The 21,605-nt window shown below is 40.4% G+C and overlaps 1 protein-coding gene across 14 annotated transcripts in view; it reads left to right on the forward strand.

Moving 5' to 3' along the window:
- LOC128691673 (protein lap4) overlaps positions 1-21,605 on the forward strand; it is an 854,149-nt gene that overhangs the window by 432,089 nt on the left and 400,455 nt on the right. For 13 of the 14 annotated variants that reach the window (XM_070088850.1, XM_070088860.1, XM_070088857.1 and 10 more), the window contains 2 exons: positions 4,447-4,634; positions 20,550-20,690. In XM_070088850.1, coding sequence (XP_069944951.1) covers positions 4,447-4,634; positions 20,550-20,690 — 329 coding nt within the window. The remainder of the gene's footprint in view (positions 1-4,446; positions 4,635-20,549; positions 20,691-21,605) is intronic. The other variant, XM_070088859.1, reaches the window with a different exon arrangement.

Genomic DNA, 21,605 nt, shown 5'->3' on the forward strand with positions numbered 1-21,605 from the left:
CAGTCTGGAAAAAAGTACGAAAACTGAGTGGTAAATATTCTCCTGACCCGGCTCCTGTTCTGCGGGTTGCCGGTGTTGATATAGCAAACCCACTAGATGTTGCCAATGAAATTGGCAATCATCTGGTCCGTATTTCTCAGGGACTCCATCTATGCCCCTCATTTCTTTCCTTAAAGTCTGCCAGAGAGTTAGCACCCTTGGACTTTTCTTCCCTCAGAGAAGAACAGTATAATGTGCCTTTTACACTTCAAGAACTGGAGGCAACACTCTCAGCTTGCCGATCATCAGCAGCTGGGCCCGACGACATTCATATTCGTATGCTACAACATTTACATCAGTCAGCCCTTGCAGTCCTATTACGCCTTTACAATCTTATTTGGTCACAATGAGTTCTTCCACAGCTGTGGAAATCCGCCATTGTTCTCCCTTTCCGCAAACCAGGCACTATGGGACATGAAACCTCCCACTATCGTCCCATTGCTCTTACCAGTGCAGTTTGCAAAGTGATGGAACGCCTAGTAAATAGACGTTTAGTGTGGTATTTAGAGACACACAACAGTCTCTCCACTCGTCAATATGGCTTTCGTAAGGGACGTTCTACCATAGACCCCTTACTACGCTTGGATACGTATGTTCGTAATGCCTTTGCGAATAACCACTCAGTTATTGCCATATTTTTTGACCTTGAGAAGGCATATGACACAACTTGGAGGTATAATATTTTAGCCCAAGCCCACTCCATAGGCCTTCGAGGCAATCTACCATCCTTCCTTAAGAAGTTTTTAACTGACAGGCATTTCCATGTTCGTGTTAATAATGTGCTCTCCCCAGACTTTATCCAAGCTGAAGGTGTCCCCCAGGGATGTGTTCTGAGCACAACACTTTTTCTCCTTGCTATTAATGATTTGGCCTCTAGTCTTCCATCAAATATTTGGTCATCACACTATGTTGATGACTTCGCTATTGCCTGTGCAGGCGCTGACTGTCACCTTATTACAGTTTCTCTCCAGCATGCAGTCGACCGTGTTTCCAATTGGGCCACCACACATGGGTTTAAATTTTCCAGCACTAAAACCCACCAAATTACTTTCACTAGACGCTCTGTCATCTCCGATCATCCTTTGTACCTCTATGGCTCCCGTATCCCTGAACTTGATACAGTCAAGTTTCTGGGCCTCCTCTTTGATCGTAGGTTATCCTGGAAACCTCACATTACCTCTCTGAAGGCAACTTGTCACAGCCGGCTGAACCTTCTTAAAACCCTTGCTCATCTTTCATGGGGAGCTGATCGTCGAACCCTCCTTCGCCTACATTCCACCCTTATTTTATCGAAACTTGATTATGGTGACCAGATCTATTCAGCGGCATCTCCTGCTACTCTCTGTAGCCTTAACCCCATTCATCACCAAGGATTACGTTTATGCCTTGGTGCTTTTCGCTCTTCCCCTGTCAAGAGCCTCTATGCAGAAGCGAACGTTCCATCCTTATCCGATCGCCGTGATGCCCATTGCCTTTGCTACTATGTACACTCTCATGATCTCCGCAATCCTTCCATTTATAGAATGGTCACTGATATTAGTAGACATTCTTTATTTGTTCGCCGCCCCTGTTTACTCCGTCCCTTCTCTCTTCGCCTTCATTCGCTCGTCTTCTCTTCAATTACCACCTTTCTATGTACATGTAGCATCTCACTTTTCCCTACCCCACTGGGAAGTTCCAGCTGTTCGAGTCTGTTCTTTCTCTCTCCCTTGCTCGAAAGCCCAACTGTCTACGGTCGCTTCCCGCTCTCTTTTTCTTGACCACTTTCACTCTCATTCTCATGCCATTGCTGTGTACACAGATGGCTCTAAGTCTTCTGACGGCGTAGGATTCGCAGCAGTGTTTCCGGACAGCGTCGTACAAGGGCATTTACTATCTTCGGCTAGTATTTTTACTGCTGAATTGTATGCCATCCTTACAGCACTTATCCGTATTGCAGCTATGCCTGTGTCATCATTTGTGGTTTTCTCAGACTCCCTTAGTGCTTTACAGGCTGTACAGAAATTTGATACACCTCACCCCTTAGTCCTCCATATCCAACTTTAGCTACGCCGCATCTTTACCAAGCATAAAGATATTGTTTTTTGTTGGGTCCCTGGTCATGTTGACGTACAGGGCAATGAACAGGCAGACACTGCTGTGTGGTCAGCAGTACATGACCTACCAGTTTCATGTAGAGGTATTCCATTTACGGACTATTTTGCAGCAATATCTTCCCAACTTCACACCCGTTGGCAACAACGATGGTCTACTATGCTCGGCAACAAACTTCAATCTATTAAACCGAGTGTAGGTTAATGGCCGTCTTCTTATCACCAGTGTCGAGGTTGGGAGACTACTCTCTCCCATCTTCACATTGGCCATACTCGTCTTACTCATGGATATCTCATGGAGAGGCGCCCTGCTCCTCTCTGTGAGAATTGCCAGATTTCCATTATCAGTCAGCAACATTCTGTTGGACTGCCCACTTTATCAACGAGCACGCAGAATTTACCTCCGTCGTCGTCTTCGCTCTGCTGCTCTCTCTCTACCTTCCCTTCTCACTGTTGGACCCACCTTTCATCCAGACTCTCTCATTGACTTTTTGACAACAACTGACTTACTTCACAAATTCTGATACCTTCAGCCCTTTCTACTTCAATCTCTTGCTACCCTCTACCCCCGTACTATCCCCTGCCCCGCTGTTTTCTGTAACCTACTGATCATCCCTCCTCCCTTCTGCCATCCAATACCCTCACTTCCTTCCCTACCCTGTAGCGCTGTATAGCCCTTGTGGCTTAGCGCTACTTTTTGATTATAATAATAATACAGACTACACCATTCAAGTCATCCTATTTTGCTCCATCCTTTCTGAATGACCAAACTACCTCAACAACCCCTCCTCAGCCGTCTGAATAATATTTTCACACTAATTTTCACACTATGAATTCTCTGCATAATATTTACACCACACATTGCCCTTAAACATGATATCTCTGCCTCCAGCCTCCTTCTTGCTGCAGTATTTACACCCCATGCTTTACACCCCATAAAAGAGTGTTGATACCACTATACTCACATTCCCTTCTTTGCCTTCATAGATAACGTTCTTTGTCTCCACTGATACATCATTGCACCACCCAACCTTTTTCTTTCATCAAGTCTCTGGTTTACCTCATCCTCCACAAACCCATTCACTGACAAGTCTACTCCCAAATATATGAACACATTCACTTCTTCCATACTCCCTCCAATGTGATATCTAATTTTTCTTTACCTAACTCATGTGATACTGTCATCATGTTACTCCTATCTACGTTCACTTTCATCTTTCTTTTACACACCCTCTTTAACAGATATTTGATTACATTTTTGAGATTACACTTTTTTGAGGTCACACTTGGGATAAGCAATGTATAAAGCTAAATTGTTAGACACATTGGTGTGAATGCATGTAGAGAATTGATGAATGGAAATGGGTGCTTTTCTATTGGAAATGAAAATCTAAATTTAAATTGCATAATATTGAAAATACAAGTTAAGTTCACTGTACTTAAGGTTTTTTAATGCACTGTAATATCCTATCTAGCTTTGATTTGAGAGTGTATATGTGAAGGCTTGTGGTTGAGTATCCTACTGGGAATGAGAACTGTCACTTGCCATTTCAACTTGTGTATGGATATCAGCCATGAATTGCTTGAGAGTGGATGGTTGAGATGAAATGTAGTTCAAGCTCCCTTCTGAATAAACATTCTGTATAAGTAAGTCTGGCTAGAGCACATTTAAGGGGCATCCAAAGTGCAGAAGTTTTAACTCTCACCGGACTATGAGAGAAGGCTTCACCTGAATCCACTGTTAGTTTAGCTAAACCCACTGAACAAACCCTCCCTAATGAACATAGTCAGTGTGCCAAGCAAAAGTAATGCTAATCACTGTCCTCCAACATGGAGGAGCAAGGTTTATGTCCATATAAAAGATTAAATGTTCTCTGTGTCATTGATAGGTCTTTAGTCAACTGAGGTGAATAACCGAATAGAGCCAGAGGTCTGTGCTGCGAGTTGCCAAGGTGACTTTGAAATCTTCTGTCAGTCATTTTCTAGATTGGTTTAGATACATGTACTGTATTTTACATGCATATTGCATATGCAAACATGCATTCATATATACACTCTTATCTGTTAGTACTCTATTGCTTTAATCTTTTTTTTAATTGCTCTACTATGCTTTAGGCATTTTATTTTAATTAACTTTTTGTTTTTTCTTAAAAGTTTCAGTGAATTTTCATTGTATGCACGCTTTGTACTTAACCCCCAAAAATTAATGTCCCATGATTATCACAATTTTTCAAAAGTAATGATGTCAAATATGCAAATTGTGATGTATTTTGTTTTTATTTTGTTTTTTATATTAAAATGACTTTATTTGCAGTCTCAGACTCTGGTCCCTCTGTTGTTGTTGAGGAGAAGAGAATGGAGGTGAACGTTGAACGGACAACTGGTGGTCTTGGTCTTTCTATAGCAGGAGGGCGGGGATCAACACCTTACAAAGGAGACGATGAGGGCATTTTCATTTCTCGTGTTACTGATGGTGGACCTGCCTATCTCGCTGGATTAAGAGTAGGTTCATCTAAGCTTCAACTATGTGGAGCTGTCCTAGTGAAAAATGCTAAAATTTCAGATTCATTATTACAGTTTTCATAAATTACTATTAAACAATTTATGAGAAGTTGGCTAGTTAATAGTTTCATTTATATTTTCTAATTTTGTATGTTCTCAAATTAAAAACATTATTGTTTTCAAGGAAATAAAGGATGAATGTTGCATTAATGATTTATAAAGAGAAATTTATTTTTAACTTGATGGTCATCTCCTGGTAAGGCAGAGTAACACAGGGAAGAAAATGCATTCACTATCACTCGTTCAATTACTATCTTTCCAGAAGTGTGCTGACACCACATCAGATTACCCTCTGACTGTAATATTCCCACCCATCCTTAAGAGTACAGGCACTGCTCTTCCCACCCTCAGGAATTGAGTCCAGCTAACCAGTTTCCCTGAATCCCTTGATTAAAGTTAACATACTTCAACAGCACAACTATTTTGTACCATTTATCTCCAGTACAACCATTAAAAACAAGTTGGTTCCTTTCACTCATATCTAACACGCTTGTACAAGCCTGCTGAATCCCCAAGCCTCTTGTACCCCCCACCTTCCAGCTCTTTCTGGGACAACCACTACCCTTCTTACCTCTACACCATATTTATACGTCCTTTTTGCTCTCCTCAAAATGCCTTTTAATGTGTCCACTCTCAATTATCTGCATGTAGTAAATTTTCTCTCTTCCTCACCCTCCTCTCTCTCTCTCTCTCTCTCTCTTTTTTTTTTTACACAGGTTTTGACAAGGTTTGGTTAGGGATCCCTACTTTTATTGACAAGCTATTTACAGGTTAAGGATTCCTAACTTTATTGACAAGCTAAGAGCTGTTACCTATATCAGCTCATTTGAAAACATTTTTATTGTTACGAAATATGCAAGTAGGGAACAGGACGAAGTTGGAGCCATCTGTGGGCCAGCATTTTCATCAGATCAACTTACTTTCTCCCATTGACATCATAATGCTGTATGAATGTGTTCCATACTCAAATCATCCTGGGGATAAATTATCTCAGATGAAGTGATGTTCTGGAGAAGGGTACAGCCAGAGTGAAGTTGCTGCTTTCTGCCCATCTTGTGGTATAGAAGCTTGCTTCACGCTGTCCTTGAAGTGGATCCAAGTGTGGTACTTTGACAGTATTGGCCTTGTACATAACAGTAAGGCCACCCACATCCCTCCTGTGTTGAAGGCTCTGCTGAAATGACAGATGTATCCAGGATTGGTGCAGGCGAGAGATGAGACATCTTGCTCTGTTCTCTACTCTGTCAAGCAGTTGCAGATGAGAGGGGGGGCAGGCAGACCAAGAAAGTGGAGCATACTCAAGGTGTGAGCGTACTTGTGCCTCGTACAGAATCTTGCAACCCCTACTGTCAAGCAGATGTGAGATACGGCGAAGTGCTGTAAGCTTCCTGGCTGCCTTGTTTGCAAGATTTACAACATGGTTCTTCATGGTTAGTTTGGAGTCAAATTTCACCCCAAGGATATCAACTTCTCCAGGTGCCAACACCCTCCCATTCATCCTTACTGCTGCACCAGCATTACCATCATGGTGCCTAGAGATGATCATCATTTGCATTTTCTCAGGTGCAAATGTTACTTGCCATCTATTTCCCCAAGCTGATATAGCTCTCAGCTGGTGATTGATGTAGCTTAGAGCGGCTGGCCTTTCTTCTCTTGGATAAGTGAATGTCAGTGTACAGTCGTCTGCATATGCATGTGATTCTGGGATGAGATGAAGAAGGTCGTGTAAGTAGACATTCCGTAACAATGGTCCCAGTACGCTTCCTTGAGGAACGCTTGCCCAATAGGATGTCTTGCTGATTCCATTCCATTGAGAACTACACTTAGAGATCTACCATGAAGGTAATCACTGGGGAGATGTAACATAGAGCCTGCAATTCCCAGTGCTGGAAGTTTTGCTAAGAGGCCCTGGTGTCACACCCGGTCGAAAGCGCCAGCAATGTCCAGTGCTACCACACAGCTGACTTTGGATTCATCCAGTGACTGGTGCCACTTAGTGGAGAGGTTTAACAACAGATCAGCAGCAGAGTAACCTTTCCTGAAGCCATATTGACGATCACAAAGTAGTGAGTGGTAGTCAAAAAACTCTGTCATTTGTCTTGAGATTATTGTCTCAAGGATCTTACCAGTGATTGACAGGAGTGACACTGGTGTGTAGTTGCTGATTTCTGCTCTGCTCTTCTTTTTGTGAACAGGGACTACATTTGTCTCTTACCATAGAGAGGGCCATTTACACTGTACTAGGCAGTGCTGAAAGATGCAAGTTAGAGGTGCTGCTAGCTGGTCTGCACATCTCAGCAATCTTGGCTCAACTTGTCTGGGCCCACAGCCTTTTCTTGGTCAAGCAATTTAAGAAGGAAATGCACCTCCTCCTGCCTTATTGTCACCACTGACAGTTTTGACACAGTTCTTGCAGCTAGCCAAGGAGGGTCCTTTGCTGGATCAGGAACTTGCATTTTGGTAGCAAAGTGTTCAGCAAAGAGGTCCGCCTTCTCTTGACTACTAGTAGAGGTGGTCCCATCCTGTTGATTTAGAGGTGGAATGAGTTCATCAGGCAGATAACCTTGTCTGTCCTTGACCACCAGGTTTTGGAGCCTACCCTACCTGATGCTAGCTTTCTTTTAGTGTACACCTCCCATTTAGCAATGGCTCACTTTTGAACGTCACCCATATGCCTACGGGCTTGCCTGTGCAAGTTCCTGTTATAGGTGGTTGGATGTCTCTTATACCTTCGCCATGCTTTGTACTTAGCAGTAGCAGCCTCTCTACAACGAAAGCCAAACCAAGGCTGATCTGTAGACTTTGTCACATATTGCTGGTGAGGAATGTGTTCTTGTTGTAGATTAAGGATGTGTCCAGTGAAGGCTTTCACTTGGTTGTCAACATCCCCTTGGAGAAGAGCATTCCAATCGGTGGTGGCGAGCTCAGAGCAAAGGGCTTGCCAATTACGTCTTTCCCATAACCAGGTTGTGCGTGTGGACTCCTCACCTCGTTCTGTTGGGATCTTAAGTGTCGTAAAAACAGCCTTGTGGTCAGACAATCCAACGTAGCCGAGGGGTTGACAAGTGACTATACCTTCTGCCAGATCACTCACTACTGGGTCAAGGGAGGAGCCAGAGGTGTGAGTAGGGAAATCAACAAAGTTTCTCATGTCAAATACTGCAAGAAGGTCATCAAAGTCCCTCTGTATAAGGTGTTGGTTGAGGTCACCAACAATTATGATATGTTGACAGTTGTGTTGTAGCAGAAGGGAGTCAATATTTTTCATTAGGAAGTTGATGGGGTCTGCATGATGCCACTGAAGTCTGTACATTGCACATGCTAGTACAGAGGTACTAGTGTTTATGCATAGCTTGAAGAACATCTTTTCAAGATGCGTAGGGGTGGCAACATCAATGTGCTGGGCATGAACACTTTTAGAGAAGCACACAGCAACACCTCCTCCTTGGCCTTGCCTGTCTCTTCTCATCCATGAGGTGTAGCCAGCAATTCTTGCAAAATTTTCTGGAGTCCTGTCATCCAAAAATGTTTCAACAACAGCTATCATGTCGAGTGTTCACAAAACTATGTGTGAGCTCTCCAACATTAGTAATGATACCTTCAATGTTGGCCGACAGGATGCTGATAGACTGGCTCCTCATGATGTGGTCATATATATATACGTATATATATATTTGTCCTAGGTAGTAACTTGGTAGACAGCAACCGCCCAGGGAGGTACTACCATCCTTCTAAGTGAGTGTAAAACGAAAGCCTGTAATTGTTTTACATGATGGTAGGATTGCTGGTGTCCTTTTTTTCTGTCTCATGAACATGCAAAATTTCAGGTACGTCTTGCTACTTCTACTTACACTCAGGTCACACTACACATACATGTACAAGCGTATATATACATACCCCTCTGGGTTTTCTTCTATTTTCTTTCTAGTTCTTGTTCTTGTTTATTTCCTCTTATCTCCATGGGGAAGTGTGGGAGGGGTTGGATTTGAGTGGGACTTTCACATCAGAGCTTATTTCTTGGGTGGCATTGAAAATTGGGTTGGGCAAATGTTTTGTTAGTGGGATGAATTGTAAAGGACCTGCCTGGTGTGGGCCAACGGGCCTCCTGCAGTGTTCCTCCTTTCTTATGTTCTTATGTTCTAAGTGGAACAGAATTCTTCCTCCCTAGGCCATGCGTGTTGTAAGAGGCGACTAAAATGCCGGGAGCAAGGGGCTTGTAACCCCTTCTCCTGTATATATTACTAAATTTGAAAGGAGAAACTTTAGTTTTTTCTTTTGGGCCACCCCGCCTCGGTGGGATACGGCCGGTGTGTTGAAAGAAGAAAGAAAGATATATACAGTGGACCCTCGACTAACGCTATTAATCCGTTCCTGAGAGCTCATCGTTAGTCAGAATAATCGTTGGTCAAGTTAATTTTCCCCATAAGAAATAATGGAAATCAAATTAATCCGTGCAAGACACCCAAAAGTATTGAAAAAAAAATTTTTAACACATGAAATATTAATTTTAATACACACAAACTGAAGAAGACATGCACAGTTACATGACACTTACCTTTATTGAAGGTCTGGTGATGATTGATGGGATGGGAAGAGGGGAGTGTTGATGGTCTTAGTGTTTAGAAGGGGAATCCCCTTCCATTAGGACTTGAGGTGGCAAGTCCTTTTTCCGGGTTACTTCCCTTCTTCTTTTAATGCCACTAGGACCAGCTTGAGAGTCACTGGACCTCTGTCGCACAACATACCTGCCCATAGAGGCCTGTACCTCCCGTTCCTTTATGACATTCCTAAAGTGTTTCACAACATTGTCAGTGTCACCATTAAACACTTGTTCAGGTTTCAGCCCTTCACTGTCTATGTACTCCTTGAATTCCTGCACATATTTTTCAGCTGCTTTTTGTTCCAAACTGGCAGCCTCACCATGCCTTATCACACTATGTATGGCACTACGATTCTTAAATCTCTCAAACCAACTTTTGCTATCCTTAAATTCACTCACATCACCACTAGTTGCTGGAATTTTTCTAATTAAATCGTCATGCAACTTCCTAGCCTTTTCACATATAATCACTTGAGAGATGCTATCTCCTGCTATCTGTTTTTCATTTATCCATACCAATAACAGTCTCTCAACATCTTCTATCACTTGCGATCTCAGTTTCGAAAACATAGTTGCACCTTTGGCAAGAACAGCTTCCTTGATTGCCGTTTTCTTGGCCACAATAGTAGCGATGGTTGATTGGGGTTTTGTGTCCAGCCTGGCCAGCTCGGAGACATGCACTCCACTTTCATACTTAGCAATGATCTCTTTTCTTCATATCCATAGTAATTCTCACCCTTTTTGCTGTAGGGTTGGCACTAGAAGCTTTCTTGGGGCCCATGGTGACTTATTTTGCAGGTGCAATCACTAAAAAGGCTCTGATAATATGAAATGTTCCGATTGTATGCTTGGAAGCGACCGTGGTGGCTGGCTGGCTTGTAAACACTGGCCAGAAGTGGACGCGTCTCAGATGGAACGAATAGTGTTGGTCGAGTTTTTTAGCGCTAATCGAGGCAAAATTTTTGCGATAGAATGTATCTCTAGTCAGATTTATCGTTAATCGATGCCATCGCTGGTCGAGGGTCCACTGTACATGTATATGTAAAGGTAGAAAGTTGAAAGTGAACATAGAAAAGAGTAAGGTGATGAGGGTGTCAAATGATTTAGATAAAGAAAAATTGGATATCAAATTGGGGAGGAGGAGTATGGAAGAAGTGAATGTTTTCAGATACTTGGGAGTTGACGTGTCGGCGGATGGATTTATGAAGGATGAGGTTAATCATAGAATTGATGAGGGAAAAAAGGTGAGTGGTGCGTTGAGGTATATGTGGAGTCAAAAAACGTTATCTATGGAGGCAAAGAAGGGAATGTATGAAAGTATAGTAGTACCAACACTCTTATATGGGTGTGAAGCTTGGGTGGTAAATGCAGCAGCGAGGAGACGGTTGGAGGCAGTGGAGATGTCCTGTTTAAGGGCAATGTGTGGTGTAAATATTATGCAGAAAATTCGGAGTGTGGAAATTAGGAAAAGGTGTGGAGTTAATAAAAGTATTAGTCAGAGGGCAGAAGAGGGGTTGTTGAGGTGGTTTGGTCATTTAGAGAGAATGGACCAAGGTAGAATGACATGGAAAGCATATAAATCTATAGGGGAAAGAAGGTGGGGTACAGGTCGTCCTCGAAAGGGTTGGAGAGAGGGGGTAAAGGAGGTTTTGTGGGCGAGGGGCTTGGACTTCCAGCAAGCGTGCATGAGCGTGTTAGATAGGAGTGAATGGAGACGAATGGTACTTGGGACCTGATGATCTGTTGGAGTGTGAGCAGGGTAATATTTAGTGAAGGAATTCAGGGAAACTGGTTATTTTCATATAGTCGGACTTGAGTCCTGGAAATGGGAAGTACAATGCCTGCACTTTAAAGGAGGGGTTTGGAATATTGGCAGTTTGGAGGGATATGTTGTGTATCTTTATATGTATATGCTTCTAAACTGTTGTATTCTGAGCACCTCTGCAAAAACAGTGATAATGTGTGAGTGTGGTGAAAGTGTTGAATGATGAAAGTATTTTCTTTTTGGAGATTTTCTTTCTTTTTTGGGTCACCCTGCCTCGGTGGGAGACGGCCGACTTGTTGAAAAAAAAAAAAAAAATTTTTGGTTTTGCTCTTCCTGTAACTTGAAGTTTTATCTGTTTCATTTATTTAAGCAGTTCATTTTGTCTTACTTTTGAGTGTATTCAAATCAGAATTCTGTATTTATGTAAGTCCTGTCCAAAATACTAAGTATAACATGAGCTTTGTCTAAATTTTACTTGGTAAATTATACCTACATTGTTCCATACCTTTACCTGTACTTAATTCTATAAATACCTCGTTTGGTTTTGACTAACAAGCCAAATTGCATTCTGAGTCTTGTTTATTTGGCATTTTATGTAAGCAGATGCATTGTATGGAACCTCATTGTGTTGGGTGAACTTGTGTCACTCCTCAGTGGCTTTTACCTCATAACAATTTGTTACTTCTACCTCAGTCATTCCTTCATTATATGCTTAAGTATTGTGCATATTATTTGGGAAGTGATGATGCATATTGTTTGACAATAACTCTGTTTATTAATCCTTGTCTATATTGTTTTTCATACTGATTTTCTTATCAATGGATCTTAGTATGCTGTTGGGTAGCCATGGGCAACCTAGCCGTTTATTCGTAATCTGTTTCATTTTTATGGGACAAAGTTTGTTATATAGTCTAAGTAGTCTATTTAGCAATTTTTTATTATTATTATTATTATCACACTGGCCGATTCCCACCAAGGCAGGGTGGCCCGAAAAAGAAAAACTTTCACCATCATTCACTCCATCACTGTCTTGCCAGAAGGGTGCTTTACACTACAGTTTTTAAACTGCAACATTAACACCCCTCCTTCAGAGTGCAGGCACTGTACTTCCCATCTCCAGGACTCAAGTCCGGCCTGCCGGTTTCCCTGAATCCCTTCATAAATGTTACTTTGCTCACACTCCAACAGCACGTCAAGTATTAAAAACCATTTGTCTCCATTCACTCCTATCAAACACGCTCACGCATGCCTGCTGGAAGTCCAAGCCCCTCGCACACAAAACCTCCTTTACCCCCTCCCTCCAACCTTTCCTAGGCCGACCCCTACCCCGCCTTCCTTCCACTACAGACTGATACACTCTTGAAGTCATTCTGTTTCTCTCCATTCTCTCTACATGTCCGAACCACCTCAACAACCCTTCCTCAGCCCTCTGGACAACAGTTTTGGTAATCCCGCACCTCCTCCTAACTTCCAAACTACGAATTCTCTGCATTATATTCACACCACACATTGCCCTCAGACATGACATCTCCACTGCCTCCAGCCTTCTCCTCGCTGCAAAATTCATCACCCATGCTTCACACCCATATAAGAGCGTTGGTAAAACTATACTCTCATACATTCCCCTCTTTGCCTCCAAGGACAAAGTTCTTTGTCTCCACAGACTCCTAAGTGCACCACTCACTCTTTTTCCCTCATCAATTCTATGATTCACCTCATCTTTCATAGACCCATCCGCTGACACGTCCACTCCCAAATATCTGAATACGTTCACCTCCTCCATACTCTCTCCCTCCAATCTGATATCCAATCTTTCATCACCTAATCTTTTTGTTATCCTCATAACCTTACTCTTTCCTGTATTCACCTTTAATTTTCTTCTTTTGCACACCCTACCAAATTCATCCACCAATCTCTGCAACTTCTCTTCAGAATCTCCCAAGAGCACAGTGTCATCAGCAAAGAGCAGCTGTGACAACTCCCACTTTGTGTGTGATTCTTTATCTTTTAACTCCACGCCTCTTGCCAAGACTCTCGCATTTACTTCTCTTACAACCCCATCTATAAATATATTAAACAACCACGGTGACATCACACATCCTTGTCTAAGGCCTACTTTTACTGGGAAAAAATTTCCCTCTTTCCTACATACTCTAACTTGAGCCTCACTATCCTCGTAAAAACTCTTCACTGCTTTCAGTAACCTACCTCCTACACCATACACTTGCAACATCTGCCACATTGCCCCCCTATCCACCCTGTCATACGCCTTTTCCAAATCCATAAATGCCACAAAGACCTCTTTAGCGTTATCTAAATACTGTTCACTTATATGTTTCACTGTAAACACCTGGTCCACACACCCCCTACCTTTCCTAAAGCCTCCTTGTTCATCTGCTATCCTATTCTCCGTCTTACTCTTAATTCTTTCAATTATAACTCTACCATACACTTTACCAGGTATACTCAACAGACTTCTCCCCCTATAATTTTTGCACTCTCTTTTATCCCCTTTGCCTTTAAACAAAGGAACTATGCATGCTCTCTGCCAATCCGTTGGTACCTTACCCTCTTCCATACATTTATTAAATAATTGCACCAACCACTCCAAAACTATATCCCCACCTGCTTTTAACATTTCTATCTTTATCCCATCAATCCCGGCTGCCTTACCCCCTTTCATTTTACCTACTGCCTCACGAACTTCCCCCACACTCACAACTGGCTCTTCCTCACTCCTACAAGATGTTGTTCCTCCTTGCCCTATACACGAAATCACAGCTTCCCTATCTTCATCAACATTTAACAATTCCTCAAAATATTCCCTCCATCTTCCCAATACCTCTAACTCTCCATTTAATAACTCTCCTCTCCTATTTTTAACTGACAAATCCATTTGTTCTCTAGGCTTTCTTAACTTGTTAATCTCACTCCAAAAACTTTTTCTTATTTTCAACAAAATTTGTTGATAACATCTCACCCACTCTCTCATTTGCTCTCTTTTTACATTGCTTCACCACTCTCTTAACCTCTCTCTTTTTCTCCATATACTCTTCCCTCCTTGCATCACTTCTACTTTGTAAAAACTTCTCATATGCTAACTTTTTCTCCCTTACTACTCTCTTTACATCATCATTCCACCAATCGCTCCTCTTCCCTCCTGCACCCACTTTCCTGTAACCACAAACTTCTGCTGAACACTCTAACACTACATTTTTAAACCTACCCCATACCTCTTCGACCCCATTGCCTATGCTCTCATTAGCCCATCTATCCTCCAATAGCTGTTTATATCTTACCCTAACTGCCTCCTCTTTTAGTTTATAAACCTTCACCTCTCTCTTCCCTGATGCTTCTATTCTCCTTGTATCCCATCTACCTTTTACTCTCAGTGTAGCTACAACTAGAAAGTGATCTGATATATCTGTGGCCCCTTTATAAACATGTACATCCTGAAGTCTACTCAACAGTCTTTTATCTACCAATACATAATCCAACAAACTACTGTCATTTCGCCCTACATCATATCTTGTATACTTATTTATCCTCTTTTTCTTAAAATATGTATTACCTATAACTAAACCCCTTTCTATACAAAGTTCAATCAAAGGGCTCCCATTATCATTTACACCTGGCACCCCAAACTTACCTACCACACCCTCTCTAAAAGTTTCTCCCACTTTAGCATTCAGATCCCCTACCACAATTACTCTCTCACTTGGTTCAAAGGCTCCTATACATTCACTTAACATCTCCCAAAATCTCTCTCTCTCTCTCTGCATTCCTCTCTTCTCCAGGTGCATACACGCTTATTATGACCCACTTCTCGCATCCAACCTTTACTTTAATCCACATAATTCTTGAATTTACACATTCATATTCTCTTTTCTCCTTCCATAACTGATCATTTAACATTACTGCTACCCCTTCCTTTGCTCTAACTCTCTCAGATACTCCAGATTTAATCCCATTTATTTCCCCCCACTGAAACTCTCCTACCCCCTTCAGCTTTGTTTCGCTTAGGGCCAGGACATCCAACTTCTTTTCATTCATAACATCAGCAAACATCTGTTTCTTGTCATCCGCACTACATCCACGCACATTTAAGCATCCCAGTTTTGTAAAGTTTTTCTTCTTCTCTTTTTTAGTAAATGTCTACAGGAGAAGGGGTTACTAGCCCATTGCTCCCGGCATTTTTAGCAATGTGTCTATCCAATCATCGGTACCATTTGCCTTGGAGAATTCTGTAGGCCAGTCAGTTGTACCTAGGTCTGTTCTGACTTTACTTATTGAAGCCTCATCGTGGAGTCTAAAAGAGACCTTGTTGTATTCCAGTGATTGTTTACCAGTGTTTGTTAAAAGGAAGGTGGGGTAGTGGTCAGTAGTGCTGTCTGTGATTATCCCTGATTTAAGGGTGATGCTTGTTGATTTGGGTGTTTGTGATCAGTGTCTTTAATTTATTGTTAAAATTTGTGATGTTTGTATCAGGCATCCGGTAAATGGCACCAATTGTCATAGGAGTCTTAAGGTTTTTTGTAGTAAAATTTTCAAAATGTATTCTGTATATTTATCACTATATATAGCAAGTGGTGTTACAACATGATAGTTTTTTTTTTTTTCTCTCTCAACAAGTCGGCCGTCTCCCACCGAGGCAGGGTGACCCAAAGAGAAAGAAAATCCCCAAAAAGAAAATACTTTCATCATCATTCAACACTTTCACCTCACTCACACATAATCACTGTTTTTGCAGAGGTGCCCAGGATACAACAGTTTAGAAGTATATACGTATAAAAATACACAATACAGTGGACCCCCGGTTAACGATATTTTTTCACTCCAGAAGTATGTTCAGGTGCCAGTACTGACCGAATTTGTTCCCATAAGAAATATTGTGAAGTAGATTAGTCCATTTCAGACCCCCAAACATACACGTACAAACTCACTCACATAAATACACTTACATAATTGGTCGCATTCTGAGGTAATCGTTATGCGGGGGTCCACTGTATATGTCTCCAAACTGCCAATATCCCAAACCCCTCCTTTAGAGTGTAGGCATTGTACTTCCCATTTCCAGGACTCAAGTTCGGTTTTATAAAATAACCAGTTTCCCTGAATCCCTTCACTAAATATTACCCTGCTCACGCTCCAACAGATCGTCAGGTCCCAAATACCATTTGTCTCCATTCACTCCTATCTAACATGCTCACGCACGCTTGCTGGAAGTCCAAACCCCTCGCCCACAACACCTCCTTTACCCCCTCCCTCTAACCTTTTCGAGGACGACCCCTACCCCGCCTTCCTTCTCCTACAGATTTATACGCTCTCCATGTCATTCTACTTTGATCCATTCTCTCTAAATGACCATTGGAGTAATAGGTGGCAGTACCACCCCCAACTTGGTGTGGTCTGCAGTTGTGGATTGCTGTGTATCCTGGTAGCTGGTGCATATCTATTGTGTCCTGTATAAGCCAGGTTTCAGTGAGAATATTACAGGAGAAGGGACTTAAGGAGTGCAAGGAGGTCATCATAGTGTTTACTTAGGGACCTAGTATTGTAATTGAGAACTGTAATATTTCTGGCATTACTTAGAACAGTGCTGCCTTGTGATGTCATGTAATAGACACAGTTACTTGCCATTAAATTTTGATTGGTAATTAGATTATGTAGATTTAGATCTGGGTCTATTTGATCATTTAGCATTTAGGTTAAATGGTAATTATTTATATTATTTATTGTTTGTAGAGCTCCAATAAGGATATCTGTACTATGGGGATGTTTGGACAGGTGTGTAGTTAATGTATGTTGGTTATGTAGAGTGTAGAACATAATAGACATAATGAACTTAAGTGTGACAGTGTAATAAGCTATTAATGAACTGTAGTATTTACTATGTATGAAGCTGTTAACACCAAAATTGTAAAATAATGTAGCACCAGACTATGACTTGTTATTGCACTAAAGCAAACTTAAGCTGTTTACAAAGGTTACTAAAAAAAAAAATGCACAGTTTTAGATTAAAGACTATATGGATTTTAGCCATGATATGATGATAAGACTGTAATGACAGATATTAATAAAAGATACTAATAAACTGTAAATTGGAATATTTGGTAACACAAATTTTAAAAAGTAAAATAAAAATAGGTTGTAATAAAAGATACTAAGAAATAGGGCAATGATATGGTAAATTACAAATGGAATATTTGGCAACACAGATTTTAAAAAGTAAAGTAAAAAATAAGTTGTAAGAAAAGATAATAAGAGGATTACAAATGGTGAAGTAGGACAAAGATATGGTAAATTACAAGTATATATAGTAATAGAGGTGATGATAAAGGGTAATAATAGAGATTATGTAGAGATTAAAAACAATTAAGACTTTGAGATAGAGTGGTAATTGAATACAAAAGTGAAATACAAAAGCAACAAAAGTAATATGAGGGTATTAGAGTCTAAGCAACTAATTTTACGACAGTATATAACTATTACATATTGGTTCATAACACTGATTGTGGATGGTGGGAAAAATTGCACCTTACTCTGAGTCAGTTAAACCAGCCTTGTTAAGAAACTTTTTTAGTTCCTATTCCATAGAGATGAAGTACCTCTTTCCAGTGTGTTCTTTCCTAGCTGCGATTTTACCGTCCCTCACAAAGCACTGATGGATTTTTTGGTTGTGGCATAATTTTCTCAATCAATAAAGGAGGCTTTGCCTTGTTTTGGTAAGGCACTCATTTACATATACCTCGGATTTCATTGATATGGATGGTTTTAACAGGCAAGTTAGTGTTGAATTTTAATAGAAATGTTTTTTCCCTGCTTAGTAGCCCATTAGTTTGCAATCTTTTACTTCATCACTATGTATGTTTAGGCTAAGGTGGTCCTTAAGCTGTAGAGTGGTCTCCATGCATGTCACTTGGGTTACTTTAGGTGGGAGATGGCTGCTATTAACTACAACAGCATCAGAGAGCTGTTGTTTGTCATTATGATCTTGGAAGTTGTTGATGACATCAGTGAGTTGGAGCTCAACTCATGATCTTTCATCTATGAAGGTGGAGTTTAGCTTAGTGACTTGCTCTTGAAGGCTCTTGATGGTGTGCTCAGTTTCAGTGTGGCTGTTATTTTTACCTTCTAGGGTAGTGAATCTGTCAAGTAATTGATCGTTGGCAGCTTTGAGTTGTACTTCCTGGGTGAGTAAGCCATTTGCTGTTCTTAATTCCTGTATTTCTTGAATTAATGTGGCGATTTGTTGGTCTTGTGCCTTGATGTATGCAGCCATCTCCAGATATTGCAGCTCCAGTTTGTCGAATCCAAGGAAGGAGTTCACCTTTTTACTTGGGGTGGTGGCCATGTTTTTTGATGTTCGGCGAGTGGTGTGGGGGCTGTGGTGGGTGGAGTGGGTTGCACCCTTCTTGTTTGAAGGAGGAGACGCTGTACCAGTAGTATCATTCCCCTCACCTGTGTTGTTGTGGGTCCTGGCTTGATTACTGGATTTTCTTCTGTTGTGTTGACCCTTGGCCATCGACATTAGATTCAGGCGGCTTGTTGAATATGGGTAGTAGGCAGATGTAGAGAGGATTAACATAATGATAAACTGATCATCTATCACAAAACTCACAGGGAAAATTCTTAGGATTCCACCTTGATAATAGCCTCAAATTTCAGACACATAAACAACAACTTTCCAAGAAAGTATCCAAGACCGTAGGCATTCTATCAAAGATACAGTACTATGTTCCACAATCCCCTGTATCACTCACTTATTTACCCCTATCTCACCTATGGAATCTGTGCATGGGGCTCAGCAACAATAAATCATCTCAGACCATTAATTATCCAACAAAAGGCTGCAGTCAGAATGATAACAAATTCCCACTCCAGACAGCACACTCCACCAATATTCAAAAGTCTAAACTTAATCACCGTACAAAACATCCATACTTATTATTGTGCCTACTACATACATAGAACATTAAACTCAGATATAAACCCTCCCCTCAAACTTCTCCTTACCAGCCTTAACAGAACACACGACCATAAACAAGACACAGATCACTTTGATGTTCCTCGTGTCCATCTCACACTATGTAAAAACTCAATGCACATAAAAGGCCCAAAAATTTGGAATTCATTACCAGTGACTACCAAAGAAACACTGTTTGTATATCAATTCAAGACTTCTTAAAAACCACCTACTCACTCAAAACTAATTATGCAGTATTTGATTTAACTTAACCTACATAGTTAACAAATCACTTTCTACTACCTCAAAATATCATTACTCACTATGTTACTTCCCTAGCCTTAGGACCCCATAATTAAATGCTCACAGATCAATAAATTTTCATATCTAACCTAATGCAAATATTGAATAACTTATATTTCATAAATGTATAACCCAGTTGTATAATTAGAGAAACCTTATCAAACTATGTTTTTATAGCATTACCTAATAGAATAATCCATTCTCTTGAATGCACTGTAACTCATCTAATGACCATATGAACTGTTACTGCACTGCAGATCATTGATTTGACTTGATTAGATCTGATTATTAAATTGTACAACTACATACAGTAAATTGATCATTTTGTTATATTATTAACTGTAATGTTACAAAATTGTAAAACTTTAATGCTTCAAAATTGAAATGTTCAAATTCATTGTTTAAAATACTCAATTGTACTTGATATTGTAAATTGTCTACAGTAACTGTTACCATTAAATCTGTTATACCTTAGATAGTCTTTAGTTAATTTTAAGCCTCCCGATAATGCTCTCCATACAAGGGGCTTTCGACTTGTACACCCAACTACTATAATACCTTGTACAACTATTTGTCATGTCCTAATAAATATCATCATCATCATCATCATCATCATCATCATCATCATCATCATCATCATCATCATCGTCATCGTCATCGTCATCGTCATCGTCATCGTCATCGTCATCGTCAACAACAACAACAAAAAACAAACAAACAAACAACAATAATAATAATAATGCCAGTTTTAAAGCCAACAATCTCTAGATCCTTTTTTTTTTTTTTAAATCCTTCTGGGCGATCTGTCCGATACTTGAATGAGCATGTTTTCTAAGAGCTACCATACTTGCACACTTTCTAGATGTAACATCTATCATAAATTTCATCAATCATGAATTGAATGGGAGAATTTGGCAAAACCACATTCACTCATGGAGCATGCTGGCAGGAACAGCACTGACAAGTCGCAGGGTAACACCGCAGCTGGGTGGTTGCCAGAAATAGGCAGCAAACTCTTTTTGAAAAGAAAAGAACCCAAACTACATTAATTAAGCTGGAAACTAAGACATATTTTGAGATAATCACAAAATTTATTCCTGTCCCAAATAACTTGCACACTACTGTACCTCTGCTTATATTTGTACTGTATTATAATTATGAGGCACTGTGAAAGTGTTTTTATCACTTACAAGTGTTAGATACTTTCTTAAATCTTTATAGGTTGGTGACAAGCTGTATATGGTCAATGGACACGATGTGGAAATCTGTGACCATTATGAAGCAGTTAACATTATGCGTGAAGCAGGCTCTCAGCTAAGACTTGTGGTTTCCCGTGAAGTAACTAGAATTGTTCCAGAAAAGGTTGGTCTCTCTTTCTAGCTTTCAAGAAGAACTCTCCTTATTAGTTTCAGTGAATAATTCCATAGAAATTAAGTGTATTTTGGTCCTCTGTATGATGTCAATAGGAAAAACTATTTTTTTATCCTTTTTGATGGTAATTTTGGATAGTTTATCTTCAACTGTATATCTAGTTCTCCGTAGATGTGTAACATTCATTTCTCTGGGAACTCTTCTTGAGGGACTGACTTGTATGAAAACGCCTGGGGATGCACTCCACCATGCTACATCGATGACCTTATACCATACTTTCACTTGGAGTTCACTCCACCTTGCAACATATATGAGATGCTATCAAAAAGTTCCAGGTCTGCTGCTGCTGCCAAAAAAAGAGAAATATATACATGTATATGCTTACCTAATCACTTAGTTGAAGTTGTCTCCTTTGATGTACAGTAGTCCACCCAAATTCGCAGGGGTTACGTTCCAAGACCACCTACGAATTTGGAAAAACTGCGAATTCTGGACGCGGTTAAAAAAATGCCTATAAATGCTAGTGTTTATAGATTAAACCCTAAATATGCTCCCCAAACATTTTAATTTAATTTCAAACTCGGCTTCATACATTTTTTTTTTCAACAAGTTGACCGTCTCTCACCAAAGCAGAGTGACCCGAAAAGAAAGAAAATCCCCAAAAAGAAAATACTTTCATCTTCATTCAACACTTTTCACCACACTTATACATAATCACTGTCTGCAGAGGTGACTAGATGCAACAGTTTAGAAACATATATAAAGATATATAACATATCCCTCTAAACTGCCAATATCCCAAACCCCTACTTTAAAGTGCAGACATTATACTTCCCATTTCCAGTACTCAAGTCTGGCTATATAAAATTAACCGATTTCCTTGAATCCCTTAACTAAATATTACCC

Source organism: Cherax quadricarinatus, chromosome 26 (genome assembly GCF_038502225.1).
Source record: "Cherax quadricarinatus isolate ZL_2023a chromosome 26, ASM3850222v1, whole genome shotgun sequence".
NCBI classification, from domain to species: Eukaryota; Metazoa; Arthropoda; class Malacostraca; order Decapoda; family Parastacidae; genus Cherax; species Cherax quadricarinatus.